Below are 26,016 nucleotides of genomic sequence, written 5' to 3'. Positions count from 1 at the left end.
TTCTTTTGTGTTTAAAGCTACAACTACATGCAATAAGCCAGACACAATCCAACAGGAGAAGAAATCTTATAATAAAAGAAAAACCTGTAAATACTATAGATTTCTCATTTCATGTGTAAAAAATGGAAGCGGTTTCTTGGCAATACAAGACAATATTTCTATGTAGTTGTAATAAGAAGAATGTTCTCTTGCCTAAAATTCTCTTTTGAATTAGATACGAGATAATCTAGCAATAAGCCTGGATAACCAGTCGTCTCCATCTCCTCCACTCTTGATCCCACCACTCAGAATGTTTGCATCATGGCTATTCAAGGCAAGTGTTTATTCTTTTATTGCAATTTCCTCTTCCCTTCTGAAATTGAGTTTAAAAACTGTAATTGCCCAAGACTGCATGTTTTGAAGACAGGCTGGGTCTTACTACAGCCAGCACATCCCACATCTCCAAACAACTCTTCAGGAAAACTGAGAAGTAAATGAAATGTTGAAATGCTCTGCATCTGGACTTGATTTAATCTAGAAACATCATCTCCTTGGCAGGCTACAACTCTGCCAAATGAATATAAGGAAGGCAAACTGCAAGCCTACAAACTGATCTGCGCCATGATGACCAGACGCCAGGATGTTCTGCCAAACTCAGATTTCCTGGTGCATTTCTACCTTGTGATGCACCTGGGATTAACCAGCGAGGACCAGGTATCCTGTGACTCCTTTATCATGGTGTACCATGACGAGAAACAGCTTGCCATACATACTTTATATGTATCAGGGCTTGAGGAAATATACCAGAAATGCTTAAATCCTCAGTGGCTCCTACTTGTCACAATTACGGTTTGATCAGGGTTTATCATATTGTTACTTCTTCCCCTCACTGACTCTGCATGCATCAACTAAATCTGAATTTTATGCTGTGACCCATATGATCCACTCTTCTGCCTTTGTTATACACTTCAAACTGCCATCTCAGCTATTTTTCCTCTGTGGTTCTGGCCAATTTAAAAGTATTTGGAGATATATGTTTTAGTAGTTGGGTTTTTGTTTTGAGGCACAGTCTCCTATGAATTAAGGATTTTGGCATTTTTTGATGTGGGGTTACTTTTATTTCTTCCAAAGAAATAGAAGTTTTTGTTTGGTAGGAACAAAAAGACCCAAGGCCTTCACAAAGCTACAATCCCCTCTTTGTAGATCCTGGATTTAGGATGATAGGATGTGGCCAGTACCTGGTCTGCCTCCCTTGGGAAGTCCCCTAGCACTTGTGAGGGATAGGAAGAAGGATGCAGATAGGCATGTGGACTTTTGAAAACTGTTCTTTTTATATCTACTTATTTCTTTTGTGTGTAGGGGTATGGGAGTGTGGGCACATGAGTGGCACAGCTCAAGTATGGAGGTCAGAGGGCAACTTGCAGCAGTCAGTTCTCCTTCTGCTCTGTGGGTCCTGGGGATTAAACTCAGGTCACCAGATTTAGTGGCAACCTTGACATTTACTTATTCATTTTTCTTTTGAATGTGCTTGAGTCTTTCCAGTGCTTGGGAAGTCGTCACTGTATTCTCTGGTTCCCTGGTACAGACTTCGAGCTATATTCACTGAGCTTTGTTCTGATCCATCAGCATGCTGTCCCAATGAGTTGTTCTTGTCATGGTCCTTCTGACCAGCATTAGAAGACATTGATAATAGCAGCTGAGCTTGGACCCGTGGCTTCATTTATTATTTTTTTTCAATAGATGTTTAACTAGGGACATTAAGTACAGTCACTTGCATCCTCTGCCTGACTATTTCCAGCTGCCCCTGAAGATGGGGAAGCACCTCCTACAGATTGAGGGGTGTAAACAGCAAAGACAGTCAACTTCGAAGATTGTAGTGAGCTCCCTCAGTGTAGGAAGGCTGACTTTATGTCAAAGTCCTGTTTTGATAACATTTTTCATGGAAAAAAAACATTATTTGGAAATAATTTATCAACTGTAGGATTTCTTGATATAATAAAAACAAATCTGGAGGCAGTACAAAGCAGTAGTTCTTAGAAAGTTTTTTAGAAAGTCCCATAAAAAAGTGTGAGTTTAAAATCATCTTTCTGTTTGAAGGTGTGCTGATATAAAAATGAAACAATAAAATATGAAGTAAGGATTATAATATTTAAGAACTCTAAGTAGTATGAGTATTTTTTATGAGCCATTTAAAAAATATTTTACATTCAGAAAAAATGTTGAAATTATATACTTAAAATTATCTTCACATTTTAACATACATCATATTTTCAGTTAAATGAAGACAATGATCTTTTGTAGATTTGTTATAAAACAGTGTAAATCTTAAAAGACAGCCCAATGCCAGCAGCAATACCATCATAGCAGACTTTAGAACAGAATGGGGATATCATACATCTCTATTCTATAATCAACCTATTGTGTAGGCCAGTAGGAGCCTGGATTCTTATGTGGCTTTAATAGAATTAACTCTTTTCCTTTAACCTTAATAATTATTAGTATATATTTCAGAAGCCCTGACTGTCTGCCAAACAGAATTACTCTAAGTGGACTTCATTTCTTCTCCAGAAGAAACTTACAGAGTTCTTCTAATGAAAGAAACCTTTCTCATTTCAGTAAGAAAAGTCTCTGGGTAATTAGTTTAGCTTTTGGCCCACATGTCTAAATAGATCATGGTGGTTGTTTTAGAACTTATATGCACTTCTTGAAACACATGCTATATTCATTATAAAAAAGAAAAGAAAACATTTGCCACAGAGAATACAGTTAAATTTTTTAATTGTTAAGCCAAGCACCTGTGGCTGGTACCATGTCAAGGCTTTTTCCATTGTATGAGAGTCGCAAAGAAATACATTTCTATGTTAAGGATTTGCTTATGAAGAAGGAAAAGTCTAAAATCTATTATTTGTTTTAAAAATAAGTAATAGCAACTGTATATGTGTATTTTAGTTTAACCTTTACTAATTTTGTTTTACAAATAAAACACAAGATGTGTTTTCTCCTTTGGCCTCTGGGTGTCACCCTTGTCTGCTCAACCTAGCCATGAGGTTTAAAACTGCCAGAAGAGCCAGAACCCTGTGAGTGATAGTGTGTACAAGGTGGTGTTTTACAAAATGCTCTCCTGAATCTGAGAGTGTCGGGATTATGTCCATAGTGCTCAATAAGATGCAGAGATAAACAAGCACTAAGAATTAAATATCTTTTCAAATATAATGATGCTTGATGTAATGAGACATTCAAGTGTAAAACTTATTCAAAAATATCTATCTCATAAATTGCCCTCTCTTCTTGTGTACAATCATGTAAAAGCATGGCTTTGCCTAATATAATACCAAATTTGTTATGTAAGCCAAACACCCAGAATGCCAAATGTCGTACTTCTAAAAGAACAATTGTAATAGTGCTGGCTTTCTTACTAACTTATTTAATATTGGGCACAATGACCTTATCAGATAGCCTTTCTCTCCCAGTATAAATGTAGTGTGGGTTTTAGTTTGTCTGCATGATTGAGAAAAATTTACGAAATGGTAGTTTGTTGTTTTTTCCGGTTTTGTTTTGTTTTGACTTGTTTTGTTTTTTCTTCTCTGTGATAGCGTTTTTTTTCCCCCCTATTTATTTTTAAGACAAGGTCTCACTATGTAGCCTTGGCTTTCCTGGAATTTACTATGTAGATCATGCTGGTCTCAAACTCATAGAAAATTGCCTACCTCCCAGATGCTGGGATTAAAGGCATGTACCACCATGCCTGGCCCTGGATTTTTTAAAACAGTATTAATCTTGTTGCCAGTTCAAAAATAATTAGGAACATAAGCACCTTCACAATAGTGACAAATAATGAACTCTGTGTGACTTGCAGGATTACTCAGCTTTGAAGGATCTTCCTTTTGGCCTCTTCTGCTCAGCTGCATTGTGCCTGGTGTCTTGGGGGTGGAGGTGGAGGTAGAGTTGGAGGATGCTTGTTTCTCCTAGATCCACAATGGCAGACTGTACCAGGACAGTGTGGTGTGCCACTGTTCACTTCTCCACAGTTCACTTGGATAAATATCACATCCTAATTTATGAGTTATGAAGGTTCAAAACATCTTGAGAATTTTTCCAAATGCCACATATTCAAAAGGTTGTTAGAATTCAAGGAAAGGCTTGATTTACCCATTGGGCATGTCTTTTCCATTGATTGACAGCTAACATGTTGCTCAAACACTCCGTGACCTTATTCCTCCCTGGTTTTCTTTTGCCTGGCTGTAGTCCTCTCCACTTGGTACTCATTAGAGTCCCCCTGACCTGTAGCTACCTTCCCAAGTCGTTGTCTTCATAGCCCTCTCTCATGCTTTGGTTTCTCTTCTAAAGCTGGTCTTGGTTGTTCTTAGTTTGTCTTAATGTTTAAGCAGCTTTTTCACCTCAGTCTTCCCCAAAATACTTGGACTTGAAAGGAGCTATGATTTGGATTTATTAAAAACATTTCCTATTAATTTCATGATTATTTAAAACATATGGAAAGATCAATACGTGTGAAATGGAAAAGGACAGTTGAGGAAAGGAATTTTATTTTCATGTTTGTAAGAACATATATCAAAGACTGGAAAGTTTTCTTTTCTTAAAATAAGTCAACTATTTTTTAACAATGACTTACAGATTTACCGTCTTAATGTAATTTAATTTGTCTGTTATACATCAAAGTTAAGTTTTCTTTTAAATGCAAAGCTTACAGTAATACAAAGTCATTGTTGCAAATTTGCATATAGAAATTTCGGGAAATGTGGACCTTTGTCATTGTTGTCTATAAGGTTATATTATCGTATTTTCTAAGGCAGCAAGAGAAAAAAGCATAAAGCTTTCCTCAGGTAAAGAAGGCTATATAGTTCTGCTCTAGAATAACCATTGACATTCAAATTTTAACCATATCAACATAATGTTATGAAATTGTAGAATATAATGTGAGGAAGTGTAGCAGTAAAGAGCCTTCAGTGGAACTGAGTTTTAGTCTTGGCCTTCATTTCTTAGCCAAGTTCTTTGATCTCATCATGACCTGGTTCCATACGTGTAAGAAGAGCATAATTATAGGGAATTACTTCTCTTGGTAAGCATGAGCCCTTATGCAAATGAACACCAGGGACAATGAAGACAGTAGTGCCAAGAACCTCATATATTTCATTTTTCCAATAATTGAAAGTGTTGCATTTGTTATCCGTCTGTCATATTACTTTTTAATATAATGTTTTGACTGAAAAACGTGCACTATGAAATTTTACAAGTAGAGAAATATCTACTCCTTGAGGGCCTGTGGTCATTGGCTCACTCTTTATACTTGCTTCTCACCTAACTCAGTGAAGGATGATGAAAAACTGAACTCTGCATGGGCCAGACTCCTGTAACTGGATTGGCGTAGCACCTGAAAGACGTGGGGAGTAATGGGATGACATCTTGAAGGAGCTCTCCTGTCTGTGGAGGCTCTGCCCTGTCACTAGCATCACTGCAGGCAGCTGGATCTCTGCCAGTGCCATCCTTTTCAGGGTGTAGCTGGGTGTGTCTGCTTGCCCCCCTTTCCTTGACTGTTGAGATTCATACTTGGTTCTTTGGCACTTCTGGAAATTCTGTAAGCCAGCTGACAGTCCTATCAGTTCTTCTCCTCCAACCTCCTGAAAAGTGAATTCTGTTGTCTGCAAGTAAGATCCTGGCATAAGCAGTGACTGCTCCATGGTACTGCTGAGCCCTGGAAATGCAGGATCAACAACAGCTCAGTTTAGCTCCTAAATACACCTGTAGCACTAACTTACCCAACTTAGGTGTGTTTGTTTGTTTTCTCTTCTAACTTTAGTCACTTATTTTGTAGCCAATATGTCACTTGTTTTAAGAACATTTTAACTTCTTCTTTTAGTACTTTTTAACTATACCATTATATATATATATAACATTTTAGGCACTATATATAGAGGATTATTCTATCATAGAAATGAAAATAAGTTTATGATTTTTCTTAACGGATGTTCCAACCTCCTCTCATGAGGTATATGATGGAATAATATAATAATAAACAGTCGTTTGTAAAAAGATCCCCAGGGGCTCCTCAGTGAGCATAAGACACACCAGTGAGCTATGAAAGCAAGGTGCAGGGGTGATACTTGTAAATTGGCCATACCTAACTCTTCTAATAACCCCAGACAGCCTGCATCATGCAGTGATATGTAATAATTGCATCACCTTTTCTCAAACAAAGAATTGCTCTTTGCTAGAAATTTAGCCTTATAACTGGAACCTTGTATGCTAGATATGTATAAGTTCCTCAGCTTAGTTAAAGCTAAACTGAAAGGAGTATTCAGTTATCAAAAAAGAATTATCATGCCAAATTGGGGGAAGGCAGAGGCTTATTGGTCTTGTTTGTCTCATATCAAGGGAAATAATTTTAATATATCTCTGAAGTGCTCATTTTGTATAGCAAGTTATTTTTACAAAAAATTTAACTCACAGAATTTTAATTCAGTGCTGGCATGATAGAGTGGCCACTTTGGCATTTGACGTTTATGTGATAACTAGTGTATAATCTTGATCAGTACAAGAGCTATGGAAGGCTCCCTTTATAGAAGCTTCATTTAAAAAGAATTTTTAAAGCCATACTTTTGTACTGTGAGGGAATAAGGACTAATCTGAATCTATTCTTGTTGCAACAATAGCTATTGTATCTTTATGCTTCAGGATATAACTTCAAAATGGCTTTAATACGTAGTCTTTATAGATGACAAGCCTGTGAGAACAATGAAACCTGAGAACAAGATTCAGCTTTGCCACTCACTGGTCATAGGGCCCCACCTGACCACAAGTGCTCAGGGATCAGTTACACTAAAGGACCTTAGACTCTTACACTTGAGCATCCTTGAGTTTTCTGGTTTACTTTTAAATATTTATTGTTAGGGTCATACCATTATTTCCTAAATCTGTCACAAATTTCAAGAACATTTTTGCATTGACTATTTTTCTCATCATTGATAAAGTATTGGGTTTTGAAGGTATGTTATACATAAGTGATTATCTGTAATATTCATTAACTTGGACAAAGAACCAAATAAATGATAATTGGATATCAAATGTCCTTGTAACTAAATTAGTTTGCAAATGACTCATAAGGAAGTTGGACTGATTTACAGACTAAGATGCAGGATGTTAGAACATCTTAAGGCAATGTTCAAGGACCAATGATGAGAGCAGTTTGACTCAGTGCCAAGTATTCGTGGATGAAACTAACCTGTGAACATGACTAAGCAGGCAGGGCAGCACTGTAAAGGCCCCCAGACTGCCTGGAGCATCAGAAGAATCAGCTATAGATAGATAATACAGGTATTACCCTGTACCTTGCTTCACAGCTCACTGCTCAATCTTCTACTCGCTCAGTAGTTTTCATCCCACAGATAATGGAGAACTTTTGATGGTTTTGGAGCACAAAACTCAGCATGACCAAAAACAAAACAAAACAAAACAACAACAACACTTTATGGAACTTACACCACAGAGATTATGTGGGGTGAATTATAATCATGTGTGGATGATGACAGCAAAAACATAAAGGGAATTAAAATAACCCAGGAGCAAGTTAATGAGGGTTAGTGATGACTGAGACACAAATAGGTTATGTGTGCATATATGTTTATATATGTTTTATGTGTTTTGTTTAGATATGTTTTGTATATGTGAAATACCGGGGGCAGGTAAAATACTGTATTGAACAGAAAGTATTCTGACAAGGTAGAGTGTCCTGGTAATGTTCTGTTGCTTCTCGAAGCCAAGGTCAGTTTAGAAAGTCACGATGAGTTGAGAAAAAGAAGGAAGGCTGGCACAATAGGATGGAGTGCCTTTATAGATCAACTGTAAGGACCGGGAGTATGGTTCAGTGGCAAAATTTGGACCACTCATGCCTCAACCTTCCCTAACCTTGGATGCCATAGCACCAGGCACATGTGCATCCTCAAAGAATCCTTTCCTTTAGAAATTAGAAATATATGGGAAATATTTTCAGGACATTTTCTCTACCTAAGAAAACACATTCCCTTCTCCCCCCACCCCCACCCCCTTTGGTTTTTGAGATAGGGTTTGTCTTTTTAGCCCTGGCTGTCCTGGAACTCACTCTGTAGACCAGACTGGCCTCAAACTCACAAAGATCCACCTGCCTCTGCTTCCTGAGTGCTGGAATTAAAGGCATGAGCCACCACTGCCTGGCTGGAAACATATTTTCTAACCCTGTTGGAGTACAAATCATAAATTTACTCAGTTATTGAAATGAAAAGTCTAAAGGTCTTTGTTGTTTGATGGTTTTTGTTACTATGTATTTTCAAAAGCAATTTGACACTCAAAACATTTAACCTTTAAAAAAATATGATTGCATTCATTTAAATTCACTTGATTCAAATTAATATTTTACCCAACACAAGGGTTTACTTCATGAAGATACAAAACTTTTAAGTTTTATTTATTTATTTATTTATTTTTTTTTTGGTTTTTTCGAGACAGGGTTTCTCTGTGTAGCTTTGTGCCTTTTTCCTGGAGCTCACTTGGTAGCCCAGGCTGGCCTCGAACTCACAAAGATCCGCCTGCCTCTGCCTCCCAAGTGCTGGGATTAAAGGCGTGCGCCACCACGAACTTTTAAGTTTTAACATGGATTGATGAAAAAATGATAGTTATAAAGCTAGGTGGTACGTGTTCCTCTCCCTGTATGTGTCGTACCCAATTCAGAATGACAAATGGGTACCACCAGGCAGTGTCCAGAACTTTCCGAGTATTTCTCAAGTTTCATGGAAAAGTACCAGCTATAGAGGTGTCAAACTTTATCAAGGAAAATAAATTTTATTAGACTTCATTCAGCTATCAGTGGCCATGGAGACTTCAGATGGGTGACTGCAGCAAAACAATTAAATAGAAAGGTTTTTCCTTTCTTGTATTTTATAGCTATATAACCAATAATTATTTTTGTTAATCTGCCAGGCCCGTTTATACCTCAGTAAGGGAAGTAGAAATATGTAGAAGGTGGCAGATGGCAGAGGTTTCAGGTCTGAGGTTTCACGTGTGTGCAGTGGTTTCACAGCTTTAAAGTGTGTAAGATGATAGCCAGCCCGGGAGCCTGTGCAGGAGAGGAGCTAGTCCACCGAGAGGCCAGAGTTGACAAAACCTTCGATTTACCTGCTTGGCCATAAGGGTGTGAAGCTTTTAAGTAAATGCAATCAACGAAGAATAGGAAGCATGTATATTCCACCATAAATCTTTTATCTATTCAACATGACCTAATACATACCAACATACTAAATAATACTGTGAATAGGTCATGTGTCCTTCTCTGAAGCCTCTTTTTAGAAGTGTATTTTATCTGCTGTAGCTTTTCCCACAGATCAGATCACTGGAGCCATCATTAAGGGAGTCTTTGGAATGTGCATTGTCTTTTCCCAGACAGAGTAAATGTAAATGTGATAGAAATGGAAAACATGGAGGCTTCCCTTTGTGCCAGCCCATTCCTGATCCACCAGTCATTGTGGGGGCAGAGTGGGTAATCAAAACAACCTGACCTCACTGCCTAAGAGTCTGGGTCCAGTTACCAGTTTTAGAGCAGGCTTTAACTGTCTACTGTGAAGCGCTAACAGCTTCCCACCCTACAACTGTGAGTCTGCAGGTAGGGGCTGGGGACAGGCTGACCCCAGGGGATATTTGGCAGTATCTAAAGACATTTTTGGTTGTCACCGCTGGGACAGGCAGAGGTTCACTGGCATCTAGTATGTAGAAGCATAATACACAGGACCTCTGAAGAATCTCCGACCCGGAATTGGAACAGTGCTGGAGAGGAGGATCCTTGGCCTAGAAGAGCAGCTAGCTGAGCAGATGACACTGGGATGAGAGGGGAGCCAGGCAACACAGTGGCACAACTTAGAGTCACAAAACAAACATAAGACCAGCCTCCTTAACTCAACCAAGAAATTAACATGTGAACATTTATTTACCAGAGGGATTAAGAGAGGCAAATGTTTGCCATTGGTTCTACTGAAGTTGCCAGTGTTTGTTTTTCAAGAGTTTTACTAGTGGAACTTAACTAAATTCTTAATTCATTTTCTTTTTTTAAGTCAACTTAAGAACTGAAACATGGTCTGATTAATTCAGGTGAACATGCAGATACCTGGAGGTCGATTTTTGCCTAGGAACACAATCTGATAAATTTATGACTTGAAGCTTCCAAGTTGAAGGTGCTAAGTTAGAACTGGAAGTCACTTCCCTCCCCACCCAGGGCCTTGCTGCTGTACCTGAGAGGAAGACTGCCTAAGAGGACAGCTTGCTCGGAGGAATGCGGGCACGGAGCTGTAGACAGTTGCTTTTTAAGTAGCTAAGGCAGTGCTGTATGAAAGATAAGGTCATCTTACTTTGTGAGCTGGGACTGGTAGGGACTTCTGACTTGCCATATGGAGGGGCATGTGTGTGTGTGTGTGTGTGTGTGTGTGTGTGTGAGAGAGAGAGAGAGAGAGAGAGAGAGAGAGAGAGAGAGAGAGAGAGTGTATGAGAGAGTATGAGAGAGTGCGTGTGCGAGCATGCGCACGCTCGCACACACAGTATCCTGCTCTGTCCATCTAGACCTTATTCCCTTGAGACAGAGCCTCTCACTGAACCTGGATCTTGCCACCTATCCTGGCTCCATTCAACCAATGCTGGCATTACAGGTTTGTGTGACTACGTCTGGCTTTTATGTACGTGCTGGGGAGCTGAACACAGGTCCTCATGATTGCAAGCAAGCATTCTTACCTACTGAGCTATCTTCCCAGCTACTGGAGACATTTGGTAGCACAATTTTCAATCCAAACATGACAAGTGAGTGTGAGTGTTTAAACCTCTCTAGCTCCATGAGACTGTCCAGTGTTTTCTTGGGTTGCCTTGGGAAAGGGACTATCCAGCCATGGCTTGTGCCCTGGCCTCATCCATAAGTGGCTGTACCCTTAAGGTAGCAGTTATGTGGCTCTGTTTTGCTACTTAGTCTGTGAAATGGTTCCCACTGGTTCTCTCTGGGTCTTTCACAGAAGACATTGCCCTTCAGTTGTCCCTGGCTCTCTCACTGCAGCTAGTTCTCCTGAGGCTTAGGATATAGTTTGTTTACCTACAGGATCATCTTTTCTCATTTAGAACTCTGCAGATTTTTAAGAGAATTCATGTTTTTCTCTAGGTAAAGAGGCATGATATAGGGATGGCTTCTAGAAGTATTACAATATACTAAAGTTATATTAGAGAAGATGGGTACGTAAGCTCCCATCTGCAGGGGAAAGATTGTTGGCTTTAAAAGATTTTCAGTCATAGCCGGGCGGTGGTGGCGCACGCCTTTAATCCCAGCACTCGGGAGGCAGAGCCAGGCGGATCTCTGTGAGTTTGAGGCCAGCCTGGTCTACAGAGTGAGTTCCAGGAAAGGTGCAAAGCTACACAGAGAAACCCTGTCTCGAAAAACCAAAAAAAAAAAAAAGATTTTCAGTCATGGCTCTGGCTTAGAATCTGTAAAGGATATGTTGGTTTCAAGAAAAGCATTTTAAACAGCAGGTTTTCTTTCTGTGGGAACATGCGCTCCTTGTGGGGAATAACCTCTTTGTTTTGTTGATTTCTTTTACTGTATAACAGTAAGTGGTGGTGTGGTGATTGCAGATTGTTCAGCTATTAATGCTATTTACTGGAACACATTTTAGAGAGAACATTGTTTTGTAAAGAAACAATAAACAACAGTTTTTCTTTTGTTCTCTCATGGAAAAATATTCTTTGGTAGGTATTTGTGGGCTAGAAACATTTGAGCAAAAGAGAACCTTCTAGTAAGGAGACATAACAATAAAGCACCTATCATTTTTTTCTCACACTGGAGTTTGTTGAACACGCGCAGCATGGTTATTCTGTCAAGACCTACTACCATGTGTCATCTAGTTGGTTCCTTCCTTGATCTCCATGGCACATTTGTTGTTCCCATGCAGAAGCTGTGAGCTCTGGCCTGCTCTCACTAACCACATGTAGCTGTCCCTTCCTGAGAAGTCATTGCTGAAAGCAGGGGAAGAAATGATTAAAATGTCTATGTAGGAAGTTGTTAGGTGATTTGGCTTTTATTTTAGGTTTTATATATTTGTTTGTCTTGGTATGAGTAGGTTTTTCTTTTCCTTTTATTGAAAATAGCTCCCCCCTCGCATAATATACCCTGATTATGGTTTCCCCTCCGTCCACTCCTCCCAATTCCTCCCTATCTCCCCTCCCATCTGGATCCACCCTCTGTCATTAGAAAATAAACAGGCTCCTAAGGGATAATAATAAAACAAAATATAGTACAATAAGATAAACAAAACCAACACATTGGAGTGGGACAAAACAGGCAGACAGAAGGTAAAGAGCTCAAGACAGGCACAGGAAGCAGATGCAGAGACCCACTCATTCTCACCCTCAGGAATCTCATAAAAACATTCAACTAGAAACTGTAATATAGCCGGGCGGTGGTGGCGCACGCCTTTAATCCCAGCACTCGGGAGGCAGAGCCAGGTGGATCTCTGTGAGTTCGAGGCCAGCCTGGGCTACCAAGTGAGTTCCAGGAGAGGCTCAAAGCTACACAGAGAAACCCTGTCTCGAAAAACCAAAAAAAAAAAAAAAAAAAAAAAAGAAACTGTAATATATACACAAAGGACCTGTAGAGTAAAAGGATATATATATATATTATATATATATATATATATATATATATGTGTGTGTGTGTGTGTGTGTGTGTGTGTATACATATATATATATATATATATATATAATTAAAGTTAAAAATAAAGTAAGATTTATAACATAAACAAGGAAAAGTCCTGTGATGCCATTGAGTTCGTTTTCTGTTGGCCATCTACTGCTAGGCATGCAACTATTTTTAAGAATGGTTTGTTTCCCCAGTGAGACTCCATTGAAGAAAACTAAATTTTATTTTTAAGTGGTAATCAACTGTCAAGATAGCTTCTGGGTTAGGGATGGGTGTATGTGTCCACTTCTCCTTTCAGTTCTAGGAGCCCATCTGGAAGAGACCTCTGCAGGCCCTGTGCATGCTGCCTCAGTCTCTGTGAGCTCAGATGTGCATGGATCCTGTTGATTTAGAGGGCCTTGTTTTCTTGGTATCCTCAATCCTCTCAGTTTCTTACACTCTTTCTGCCTTCTCTTGTGCAGGGTTCCCAGAGCCCTGAAGGGGGAGGGATTTGATGAAGACATCTTTTTTAGGGCTGAGTGTTCCAAGGTTTCTCATACTCATAATGTCTGTGGGTCTCTGTATTTGTTCCTATCAGCTATAGAAGAAAGCTTCTCTGATGATGACTGAGCAAGGCATTGATCTATAAATAAAGCAGAATGTCATTAGGAGTCATTTTATTGCTATGTTTTATTTAAAACAGTAGCATTTGGTTTTATCCTAGTTCTCTGGGCTATCCAGTCTCTGATTCTTGGTCACCCAAGCAGTGTCAGAGATAGTGTCATGGAATAGGTCTTAAGTCAAATCAGATATTGATTGGTTACTCCCACAAGCTTTGTGCTCTCATTGCACTGGCATATCTTGGAGACAGGACAGCATTGTAGATCAAGGGTTTATGACTGAGTTGGTATTTATGTTTCCCCTTTGGTAGCATGAAGAGTACTTTTTGTACCATAGAGCTAGCATGTAGTGTGGAAGGCTCTATGTAGGCAGCTTTTCCATGTTCAGTGAATTGTGTAGGTGTTGTCTTAGCAGTGAGGCTTTGCTACCAGTTTGTGGAGAGCAACCTCCTAGGATTGTTTTGGGCAACAACTTAATTAAAGGTAACTCAGTCCCAGTATTGGAAGCTTCATTTGGTGACAAGAGATGGCCACAGTTGAGGCTCTGTCCCCTGTATTATTTGGCAATTTCATTTAAATCACCTTCATATATGTATATATTTTAGGAAACTCCTACTAAATTAGGTTTCCATACTACTCTTCAAATGGTGCCTAAATATAGCTATCTCTCCCCATATTATCTCCTCATCACCCTTTCACCTCCTCCTCTCTACTTGATCTTTTCATTCTAGTTCCCCTTCATCTATCATAACTACCTCTTCTATTTCCCTTTCCTAGGGATATCTGTCTGTCTCCCCCAGTCACTTACTCTATACCTAACCTCTGTGTTTCTGCAGATTGTAGTTTGGTTGTCATTGACTTAACAATATCTACATAAGAAAATACATACTATGTTTGTCTTTCTGGGTCTAGGTTATCTCACTCAGACTATATTTTCTAGTTCCAGCTGTTTACCTTCTAATTTCATTTTTTTAACATCTGAGTAATGTTCCATTGTGTAAATGTACCACATTTTCTTTATTAATTTATCTTTTGGGGAATATCTAGGTTGTTTCCAATTTCTTGCTATGATAAATAGAGCAGTATTGAACATGGTTGAACAGGTGTTTCTGTGGTAGGATGAAGCATCCTTTGGGTATTTGCCCAACAGTGTAGAACTAGATCTTGAGGTAGATCGATTCACATCTTCCTGGGGAATGCCACACTGATTTCCATGGTGGCTGTACAAGTTTGTACTACCACCAGCAATGGATAAGTGTTCCCCTTATTCCACATTCTTGCTAGCATGAGCTGTCATTTGCTTTATTGATCTTAGCCTTTCTGACATGTGCAAAATGGGATCTCAAAGTAGTTTTGATTTGGATTTCCCTGATGGCTAAGGAAGTTGAACATTTCTTTAAGCATTTCTCAACCAATCATTTGAGTTTCCTCTTTTTTTTTTTTAATCTGTACTTCATTTTTTAATTGGATTATTTGGTTTGTTGATGTCTAGTTGTTTGAGTTCTTTATATATTTTGGATGTTAGACCTCTATCAGATGTGGAGTTAGTAAAAACCTTTTCCCATTCTCTAAGCTGATGCTTTGTTCAAATGATGGTGTCCTTTACAGTGAAGAAGTTTCTCAGTTTCCTGAGGTCCCATTTATTAATTGTTGATCTTAGTGTGTGTGCTAATGGTGTTCTGTTCAGAAACTCTTTTTTCTGTGCTCAAAGCTATACCTTACTTTCTCTTCTGTCGGGTTCAGTGTTTCTGGTTTTATGTTGAGGTCTTTGATTCACTTGAGTTTTTGCAGGGTGATAAATATAGACCTATTTGCATTCTACATGCAGACATTCAGTTTGACCAGCACCATTGTTAAAGATGCTGTCTCTTTTCCAGTGTGTATTTTTGGCTTCTTTATCACAAATCAAGTATTTGGGTCTGTGGGTTTATTTCTGGGTCTTCAATTCCATTAATCAACATGTCCATTTTGTGCCAATACCACGCTCTTTTTATGACTATAGCTCTGTAGTACAAGTTGAACTCAGGGATGATGATACCTCTAGCAATTCTTTTATTATTCAGGATTGTTTTAGCTATCCAGTGTTTAGCTATTTTGTGCTTCCATATGAAACTGAAAATTGTTCTTTCAATATCTGTGAAGAATTTTATTAGAATTTTGATGGGGTGTAGCCCTAAGTTTTCTCAGGTCCTGCCTGGCCCTGCAGTCCTGTGTCGCTTATAAAATAGTCATCCAGAGGCTTAAGATTAATTACCAATTGCATGGCCTATGGCAGGCTTCTTGCTAGCTAGTTTTTATAACTTAACCCATTTCTATTAATCTATAAGTTGCCATGTGGCCATGGCATTACTGGTCTGCTGGCATCTTGCTGCTCCTTGAGCGGCAGCTGGCATCTCTTCTCCCCTTTCTTTTTCCCGTATATCTGCTTGGATTTCCCACATGCCTCTAAGCTGCTTTGCCATTAGGCCAATGCAGCTTTATTTACCAACCAATCAGAGCAACATATATTCACAGCATACAGAAAGACATCCCACAGCAATGGTGATTACATTGAATCTGTAGATTGCCTTTGGTAGGATGGCCATTTTTATTATATTAATCCTACTGATCCATGAACATGATGGGAGATCTCTGCAACTACTAATATCTTCTTCAGTTTCTTTCTTCACTGTCTCAAAGTTTTTATCATACAAGTCTTTCACTTTATTGGCTAGAGTTACTCCAAGATTTTTTGTTATTTGAGGCTATTGTGAAAGGTGTTGTTTTCCTAATTGCTTTCTCAGTCCATTTGTCTTGTGTATATAGTGTAGCTACAGATTTTTGCTAATTAATTTTGTATCCAGCTACTTTGCTAAAGGTGTTTATCAGCTGTAGGAGTTCTCTGGTGGAATTTTTATGGTCACTTACGTGTACTATCATATCATCTGCAAATAATGCTACTTTGACTTCTTCCTTTCCAATTTGTATCCCCTTAATCTTATTGCTCAAGCTAAGACTTCAAGTACCATATGGAGTGGGTATATAGAGAATAAACAACCTTGTCTTATTCCTGATTTTAGTGCAATTGCTGTGAGTATCTCTAAATTTAAGTTGATGTTGGCTTTGGAATTGGTGTAAACTGCCTTGTTGAGGTATGTCCCTTATATCTCTAGTCTCTTCAAGACTTTTGTCAAAAACTTCTGCATCTAATGAAGTGATCATGTGGCTTTTTTTTCCTTTCAGTTTGTTGGTATGGTGAATTACATTTATCTACTTACATATATTGAACCATCCCTGCATCTCTGGGATGAAGCCTACTTGCTTATGGTGAATGATTTTTTTATTTGTTCTTGGATTCTGTTTGCAAGTATTTTATTGAGAATTTTTGCATCTATATTCATAAGGAAAATGGTCTGTAATTCTCTTTCTTTGTTAAATCTTTATGTAGTTCAGGTATCAGAGGAACAGTAGCTTCAAAATTTACTGGGCATTGTTCATTCTGTTTTTATTTTGTGGAATACTTTGAGAAGTATTGGCATTAATTTGTTTGAAAGTCTGGTAGAATAGTATGCTAAAACCATCTGGCCCTGGGCTTTTTTGATTAGTAGACTTTTCGTTACTGCCTCTATTTCACTAGGGGTTATAGGCTTGTTTAAATTGTTTTTCTGGTCTTGATATAACTTTGGTAGTTGGTATGTATCAAGAAAATTATCCATTAACAGCACACCTGAAAGCTCTAGAACAAAAGAAGAAATCACACCCAAAAGGAATAGACAGTAAGAAATAATCAAACTCAGAGCTGAAATCAATAAAATAGAAACAATATTTTAAAGAGATCACACATGTAAATCTATATTTTAGTAACAGACAATAATGTTTGATGCTTTGAAATGTCAGAATACTCCAGACACTGTGTCGTTTACCTTTGTCAAAGCATTATGGGATGTGATCTATTTTAATTTCCATTTTACAATTGGTGAAATTGCTGATCATAAGAAGGTAGAGTATCTTTCAGGGTCAGGGAACACGTTAGTGTTATCTTTCACTGAAATCTTATCTTCAAAGCACTCCCCCACCTACTTCCTTATTCCCTCCAATATTTGCCCTAAAATAACTTTATTTAAAGAAAAAAGAAAGTATAAAAGCACTTTTTAAATTCCCAAAATGAAATTCATTGTCTGTAAATTTAAAAACAAAAATGTCAACCAGGCATTCTTGGAATTTGAAGTAAAAAACTGCTTGCTGGGTTAGCTGATGTTTCTTCTAGGATCTATACTGGACCCTTGATGGAAAGGGTTTTCAGTCCTCAAATGAAAGTTCAAGTATGTGGGATGGTTGGTTTGTTAGTGAATCTGACTTGAGGTTTCCACAGAAACAAGATGACAGAGTTGGCTTCATTAGGCATCTCTTTTCTAAAAGGACTTATTTCTACTTTTTGTGTTGTAGTTGGTTGTTTTTGTTTGTTTGTTTTTACTCTTCTGGGGCCTGCCACTCAGTTCCCAAATAAATACACAGACTTATTCTTACTTATAAATGCCCAGCCTTAGCTTGGCTTGTTTCTTGTCGACTTTTCTAACAAATTATCCTGTTTCTCTTCTACATTTTGTCTCTGGGCTTTTTACCTTAATTTATTCTATATATCTTTCTTTCCTTCTTACTCCATGGCTGGCTGGGTGGCTGGGTGGCTAGCCCCTGGAGTCCTCTTCTCCTCCTTTTCTCACTCCTCCCTTTCTCGTTCTTCTCCTATTTATTCTCTCTTCCTGGCAGCCCTGCCTGTCCCTCTCTCGCCTAGTTATTGGCCATTCAGCACCTTATTAGACCATCAGGTGTTTTAGACAGACAAAGTAGCACAGCTTCACAGAGTTAAACAAATGCAACATAAAGGAATGCAACACATCTTTGCATCATTAAACAAATATCCCAGAGCATAAACAAATGTGATAATCTTAAACTATATTCCAGAACCCTCTGTGTGTGTGTGTGTGTGTGTGTGTGTGTGTGTGTGTGTGAGAGAGAGAGAGAGAGAGAGAGAGAGAGAGAGAGAGAGAGAGAGAGAGGGGTGCAGGTGCCTGCAGAGGTCAGAAGCATACATCAGATCTTCTGGAGCAATTATAATCTGTGTGCTGTGTGACATGGGTGCTGGAAGCCACATTCAGTCCTCTGCAGGAACAGCAAGCTCTCTTACCTCCTCTAGATCATTCCAGCCCTCTGTAAAGCATTTTTCTCCCAAAATCCAACCATTCTTTTTTTTGTTTTGTTTTTTTGGTTTTTCAAGACAGGGTTTCTCCATGTAGTTTTGGTGCCTGTCCTGGCTCTACCTCCCGAGTGCTGGGACTAAAGGTGTGCACGACCGCCACCCGGCATAATCCACCCATTCTTGTGAGCTCTTTTTACTAACACAAATTAAATTGCAAAAGGCAAAAACAAAAACAGGTGATCATTCTCTTGTACAAGCAGAAATTTGCCTGAGAATCTTCTGCATAGTTCTCTATGCCTCAGGCACATCCATAGAGTAGTCTGTGGGCTGTAACCAAAGGACCATGGGTTCACTTTTGTTTTGTTTTGTTTAAGAGAACAAAAATATTGAGGGCTTCAATTTTGCTTCTCTGTGCAGCTGAGATAACTTATTTACTTATTTATTTTGGTGATAGTTTATTTATAAGAAAACTAGACAGCATACATTGTGTGTTCTTTTAGACTAAAACAGAATAGCAACCATGTTATAAAATTTATTTCTTTTCTTATTTGAGAACACACTAGAAGTCAGGGAAAGCTTTAGCAGAAATACTTTATCTTTATAGTGTAGTCCAGGAAACAGTCCAGCAAAACTCAGTGCCATGAGGCAAGTTAACGTTCTTCTAACCCTGAGAGCCTGTTTCCTGATTTCAGTGTGAGAAGGAAGCATGTTCAGACAGGACAACCAGCCCTTGATGGTATCAGCTTAGAGCCTTGGAGCAGAACTGGGCCACAGTGAAGACGCACCACTGTCACAGCTGCTGCGTGTTCTCATGCTCATTCTGAGAAGAAAGGTGGGAACCTCACATTCCTGTTGGGGTCCTGCTAAATGCCTTGGCTTCTCCCCATAGAGTGCCTCTGGTGCTCTCCCTCACACCAGTATGCATACCCAACACAATTTCTCTCCAGCGGTATCCTAAGAAAAAGGTGTTTGTGGGAGACCTGGTTTTCTTCTGAAGATAGTATTTGATGAGACAGTTTGCAATGATAATCCTTCCTGGAGAGGAGGAGGCTTAAACTACAGGATTTACTGTGTGTGTGTGTGTGTGTGTGTGTGTGTGTGTGTGTGTGTGTGTGTGTGTGTGTGTGTGTTCATGCATGCTCTCACAGGTGCTCAGGTGTCATGGTATGGGTGTGGAGATCAGATTGGATGTGGGCCCTCTCTTTCTACCTTGTTTGAGACAGGGTCTCTTTGTTGTCTGCTGCTGCATGTTAACACCTGGTTAGCTGGCCTGTGAGTTTCTAGGAAGGCTCCTGTCTTTGTCTCCCATCTCACAGTAGAAACTGTGGAGTTAGAAACTTGTGCTGCCACAGCCTGTTTTTTATGGGCTCTGGGGATCCAAACTCACGTCTTCAAACTTGCAGGATAAGCACTCCACTTACTAAGCCTCCTCTCTAACTCCTGTGTGCATCTTTAAATGTTGATTATGGAAAACAGATGAGGTGAAAGCACAATTCATATTGTAGAGCTAAATCGGGTCCTTGGAATGGCCCTGTGCTCTGTTCTATGGACACATTTCAAATGGTGCCCCATTGACCCTGAATTAACATTGAAAGGGGAGCATGCTTTTGGTTATGTCTAAACCTTGCCACTAGTAGCTGCTGACCTTGATTGATCTCTGTTTCTGTGAAGTGAAACGATTGAATGTAGATCTCCTAGATTTTTTTTTCTTTTCCAAGTTTTCATGGTTGCAGAGGAATAAATGAAATACCTTATTGCTTAAATTCAGTAGGAATGCTCTTTCCCAACTGATTTTCCTCCACTCTAGTGTAATGCAGGTGTGCAGCTGGGTCCAGTTTGGACTTCAGCATTAGGATGCAATGGTTACTTTACTCAGCGTCTACCTTTGGCAATACACATTAAATCTTAACTGCATCCTTGTGCCTACTGACAATAGGCAGAACCTAACTGTGTGAAGGCTGTGATTTCATCCAATAATTTCTTTTGTTGTTGTTATTGTTTTGAGGCAAGGGCCTTTCTGTATAGTCCTAGCTGTCCTGGAACTTGCAGTGTAGATCAGGCTAACCTTGAACTTACATAGTGCTGGGATTAAAGGTGTGCATCACCCACTAATTCTTTTTAACATTCTAAGGATAGAAACTGAGGCATTTCTGTGACAGGGTGAACAGTCAACCTGTAAATAGTCTAGTTGCCTGTCTTGTTAGGACCTGTATTAATTATACAGCTTATTTTTCTTATTTTGGCAATTCTTTTCCTTTGTTAGTTTTTTTTAATGATTTCTTTATTTTGATTTTATGTGCATTGTTGTTTTCCTACACGTATGTCTGTGTGAGGCTGTTGGATCCCCTGGAACTGTAATTACAAATTGGTGTGAGCTGCCATGTGTGAGCTGGGAATTGAACCCATGTCCTCTCAAGGAGCAGTCAGTGCTCTTTACCACTGAGCCATCTCTCTAGCCCCATTTAGTTTGTTTTTTGAGATAGGGTCTCACTGTGTATTTTTTGGCTAATCTGGAACTCACTATGTAGACCAGGCTGGCCTTGAACTCATAGAAATCCACCCACCTCTGCCTTTGAGTGCTGAGATTAAAGACATGCACCACCAAGCTCATCATTATTTTATCTTAATGCTGTTATTGCTTACATGATAATGCACAAAATGCATTTTTTGTTTATCAAAATACATTTTTAACCATCCTGTCATCTGTGATGGTGATCATGTGACCCTTTGCTTTTACCTCCTCTGAAGAACATTATAAAAGGCTGCACAGGAGTCAGCCAAAGGGGAACAAAGACTTTACTGAAACAAGCAGTTGGATACCTCCCAAAGAACAAGTGTCTTTCAACCTCCTACCCTGCTTTCTGGGCCCTAGGAATTTCCTTGGCAGTGTCTACCTGCCTATCCCTCAGCTTTGACCATCAGGTCTAGTGTTCTTTCGGTGGACTGTCTCCGTGTCCAGTGTTTAGAGAATGCTATAGCCAAGCCCCTCCCACGGCCATCATTTGTTGGCAACAGCTTGTTGCAGCCCTCATTTATGGAGGTCGTGTTTGAGGAGTTAATAACTGCTCTTTTGCATCTCCATCAACCTCATTAAACCAGCCTGTTATACAAACTGCAGTGTTGTGGATTTGAGGCTTATGGGGTGATGACTGAGATATTGGTAGGCCAGTATCTTCAAGGCCCTATTTATGCATCTCATAAGTCACTTCTTTCTATGACCCTCAATAGCTTTCATTATAAGGAATTAAAAGATGTTAGAATTTTCTAACGGGTTTGTCATCTTCCTGTCAGTCTCCTAGTGGGGTATGACCTGCGCATTGAAGGAAGTACACATGAAAGACAGCAGTAACCTCATGAGCCTTGAGCAGTTAGCATGAAGTTCTATTGGTCAGGATTAAGTGATTTTATGTTTGGTTCATGTGTCTGAGAACTAGGGCTAAGGAAATTAATTGGGTCAAATGGTAAAAGGTAAACTGATCTCACAGTACTGTGTACACATTCTTGTGAAAAGCACTAATTTGCCACTCCCCAAAACTTGAATGCAGGTTTGTCTGGGTTTAGATGTCACATCATAGTATCTGGCTGTCTTCCCACCAAAGAAATAACATATTACCCTTTTAAACTACTACATTCCTCTAATGATGAAGAGCAAATCAAGGGTGTGGGTTTTCCTCACCTCTATTCCCAAGTGTCCTATTAGTTACTTTTCTCCTTACTGTGACCAAACATGTAAATGAGGAAGAATTTATTTTGGCTCACAGTTCAGAGAAATACAGTCCCCAGTGGCTAGGAAGGCATGGTGGCAGAAACAGCATGGTCTGTGGTTGAATAGGAAGCTCACTTTATCCTTCCCCACCTTTTCTTCAGTTGGGGAAACAAGCTTCTCTCACTGGAAATGCCTCCCAGGTGCTCCTGAAGGTGTGCTTCATTAATGTTCTGTTGCCTCTTAATCCAGTCAAGGTGGTAGCCAAAATTTACCTCCCAACCCCTGCAGTCTTCTAACTGCTTAGAACAGGTAATTAAGAAAATATACACATATATAATGTATATTCTTATATACGTGCATATTATGTACATTATTCTATGTATATGCATAGAATATACATAAGTTATTAGACCTAATAAGTTAATTTTGTTAGTTTGCAAGATACAGGGTTAATATATAAGAACCTACTATATTATATTTCTAAATATCAGTGATGGAAAATTTGAAAATGAAATTAATAAAATTATGACTCCATTTATAGTGGTTTTAAAAGATGAAAATTCAGAGATAAACATATCTAAGCAAGTATAATATATGAACATAACAATCTGTGTATGCTACTATCAAAAATTAAAACCTATATAAACATGGAAAATGTCCCGTATTTCTAGCTCTAAAGACAATATCAACAATACTTTCAAAACTGATGTGCAGATTAAACACAGTCCTTATTATCCCAGTAACTTCTTTTGCATAAGTATAAAAGCTGATCCCAAAATTCCCATGGAATTGCAAGGAGTTCTGAGTAGACAAAATTATACTTTTAAAAGAATAATATGAACTCATAGCTTCTGATTTCAAAACTTACTAAAACAGTATAGTATTAGTAAGTGGTTAGACCTATAGAGCAATAAAATAGAATTAAAAGTATGGAAAGAAACACATGTGTCTATGGTTGATTAATTTTTGATGTGGGTGCAAAAATAATACAGTGAGGAAGAAGTAATTTCTTCTCGTGATGCTGGTACAACTGGACATCTTCATAGAAAGGGATAAAATGAGGTCCTTGATAGATGGCTCATGGGGTAAGAGTACTTGCTATATGAGCATGAGGACCTGAGTTCAGACTCCAGTACCCATGTGAAAAGCTGGGCAGTGCCACACTTGACTATAACCCCAGTGCTGTTGGAGGCAGAGACAAGAGGATTTTTGGGACTATCTTGCAATCAGTGTGAAAGACCTTGTCTCAGAACAGTAAAATAGAGAGTGTAGAACAGGCCACCTAATATCTCTTCTGGTCTCTATGCATGTACATGGGCACACATACCCATGCATATATGTATATGTATATGTATGTATATGTATATATATATGATATACCGCAATATCCCCCCACATATACACAATGAAATTAGCCTCCATCTCAACCTCACACCATATACAAAATTTGACTCATAGTGAATCAATGGTCTAAATGATGTGTCAGAGCTAAAGCTATAATGTTTTTAGTGGAAAGTAAAACAGGAAATTGTGACTATCTTGGAATTGACACTAAAGGCTTAGCAATGACAAGCAACAAGAGAAAAGGGGAGAATATAAGCTGTCCTTTACCAAAATTAAAATCTTCATGCATCAAAGGACATACCACACAAGTGAAAAGATGACTCACAAAATGGTTTAAAAAATATATTTATAAATCCCATGCCCAGTAAAGGTCTCCTGCCAGAATGTAGGAGGAAGCACTGCAATTCAACAGCAAATCAACGGCCCAAATATAAAAGAATGAAGGATTTAAATAAACTAAAATCTCTCCAAAGAAGACATCAACATGGCCCACAGACACAGGAAATTATGTTCAACACAATCAGTCCCAGAGAAATGTAAATCAAAACTACAAGGTCCCACTTCATATTCACTAAGGTGGCTGTTAAGGTAATTTCCTTAAAAGGGAAAAGAATTGTAACAAGAACGGAAGAATCCTTGAACTTTTCTGGTGAGAATATAAAGTGGAAGAGCTGCTGTAGGAAACAAACAGCCCCTCAGAATGTAAACACACAGTTCACAGAAGTGGCCGTTCCACTCTGAGCTAACTCCATACGAAACTGGCCTCGGAGAGTCCACACATAGTTATAGCAGTACTGTTGGCAGGCACCAAGGGAGAAGCAGTGCACAGGCCCACCAACTAATGACACACTAAGCATGGCAGGTGTGGTGCTCACACTTGAAATTCTAGCCTTCAGAAGGCTGAGGCAGGAGGATTACTGGAACCTTTGCTACATGAGACCCAGTCTCAAAAATAAAAGAGAAAATGAAGACTGTCGACATAATAGAATATTATTTAGTTGTTTTTATAAAAAGTCATGACAGACATGTTAGCCTATGCTTATAATCCCAGCAATTCTGAGATACAGGCAGAGGAATATCAGCAGTTTAAGGCCAGCATCAAGCACATAGTAAATTTGAAGTCAGCCTGGGCTACGTGGACACTATCTCAAAAACAAACGAAAAATAAAACAGGGTAAACCTTGAAAACATGTGAAGTGGCAGAAGCCAGATATAAATGCTACACACTCTAATATTCCATATTCTGAAATGCCCAGGGCTAGCAAATCCACAGGCAGACGGCAGATTAGTGGTTGCCAGGTACGTGGGTAGAGGGAAGCGGGGAGTGGCTGCTAATGGACGTTGGGTTTGATTTGGGAGTGATGAAAATGTTCTCAAGTTAGATGGTGGTGATGTTTGCTCAGTTCTGGGACTACACTAAAAGCTATTTTGTACACATTATAGGATGGATTTTATTACCTATGAAGTATTTAATAAAGTTACAGATAGAAAAAAGAAGACATTTTGAGACAGGGCTGGTGACTCTCCAACTCCACTATAAAATAAAATTATATACCGTGTTTCAGAGCTGCTGGTCTTGCTTTTCCAAGGCAGGAGAGCTTTCCTTGGCAGATGCGGGGTTAGTTGGAAAGCAGCTATAAACAAGTTTTGAGATGCCTCCTTTGGCCTTACAGGCTGCCTTGTGCCCCCTGCCCAATCATTACTGTGCAACTGGCAGAGAAGTTCTGTGCCTTCAGAAGTGTCTTCCCACACCCACTTCCCTTTTGCTGTGCATGCCACTGTCCTGGAAACTCTGTCACAGCATTCTGCAGGGCACAGAGCTCAAGACGTGTTTGAGTCTCAAGCCACTGAGCCCAGTTACTCTAGTCTGTCCGTTTTCTCTGGGCTTTAGTAATAGTCACAGAAGTCACATTTTGAAAACCTGCTTTTCTCCAAATCTATTGCATCCCACTTGGCAATGGAAAACACAGAAAACGTGTGGCGTATACCACTCATCACTTGGCTCAGATCTAGAGAGTAGTTTGCAGGTTCAAACTGGTACCTTGTTCTGCTCTGCTTTGATGGGGTGTTGTGGAATGGGAGGTGCATAATGACCAAGGTTTTATTTTTGTCACCAGAGGTCAGATAGCAGCTTATGGTCTCTAAAACGATGTTCTTATACTCAAAGCTGAGGGAGCAAAGAGCCACTAGCAGAGAAGCGAGGGACAGGTCTAGAATTCAAAGGCTCCTGATCTATTAGGATAGCTCCGTCCAGCAATAGCTGACATTTGCAAATGTGTCCTGAAGGGACTAAAAGGTTGTGATTGTGGCGGTTGTTAATTTAAATTATGTCCACACTTAATGTGAAAAGTATTTCTGTATTATTTCCAAGTGTGGAATAAGTCGTGTCTTTTTAGTTACCCAGGTTTCTGGGATACACAAATCCCAAGCGTTCCCATGGTACCAAATAAAAGGTTCTTGTGGTCTACACTAGAAAAAGATAGGTGCCCTGGAAAGTAGCACTGAA

The 26,016-nt window shown here is 39.2% G+C and overlaps 1 protein-coding gene across 2 annotated transcripts in view; it reads left to right on the top strand.

The window, feature by feature from the left end:
* Positions 1-26,016, top strand: part of Ralgapa2 (Ral GTPase activating protein catalytic subunit alpha 2) — a 273,441-nt gene that overhangs the window by 123,496 nt on the left and 123,929 nt on the right. For both annotated transcript variants that reach the window (XM_037205268.1, XM_028881854.2), the window contains 2 exons: positions 215-313; positions 538-693. In XM_037205268.1, the coding sequence (XP_037061163.1) occupies positions 215-313; positions 538-693 (255 nt within the window). The remainder of the gene's footprint in view (positions 1-214; positions 314-537; positions 694-26,016) is intronic.

This window comes from Peromyscus leucopus, chromosome 4 (assembly GCF_004664715.2).
Source record: "Peromyscus leucopus breed LL Stock chromosome 4, UCI_PerLeu_2.1, whole genome shotgun sequence".
NCBI classification, from domain to species: Eukaryota; Metazoa; Chordata; class Mammalia; order Rodentia; family Cricetidae; genus Peromyscus; species Peromyscus leucopus.
Note: the sequence above shows the minus strand (reverse complement) of the source record. Positions and strands in the feature narration are given on the sequence as shown.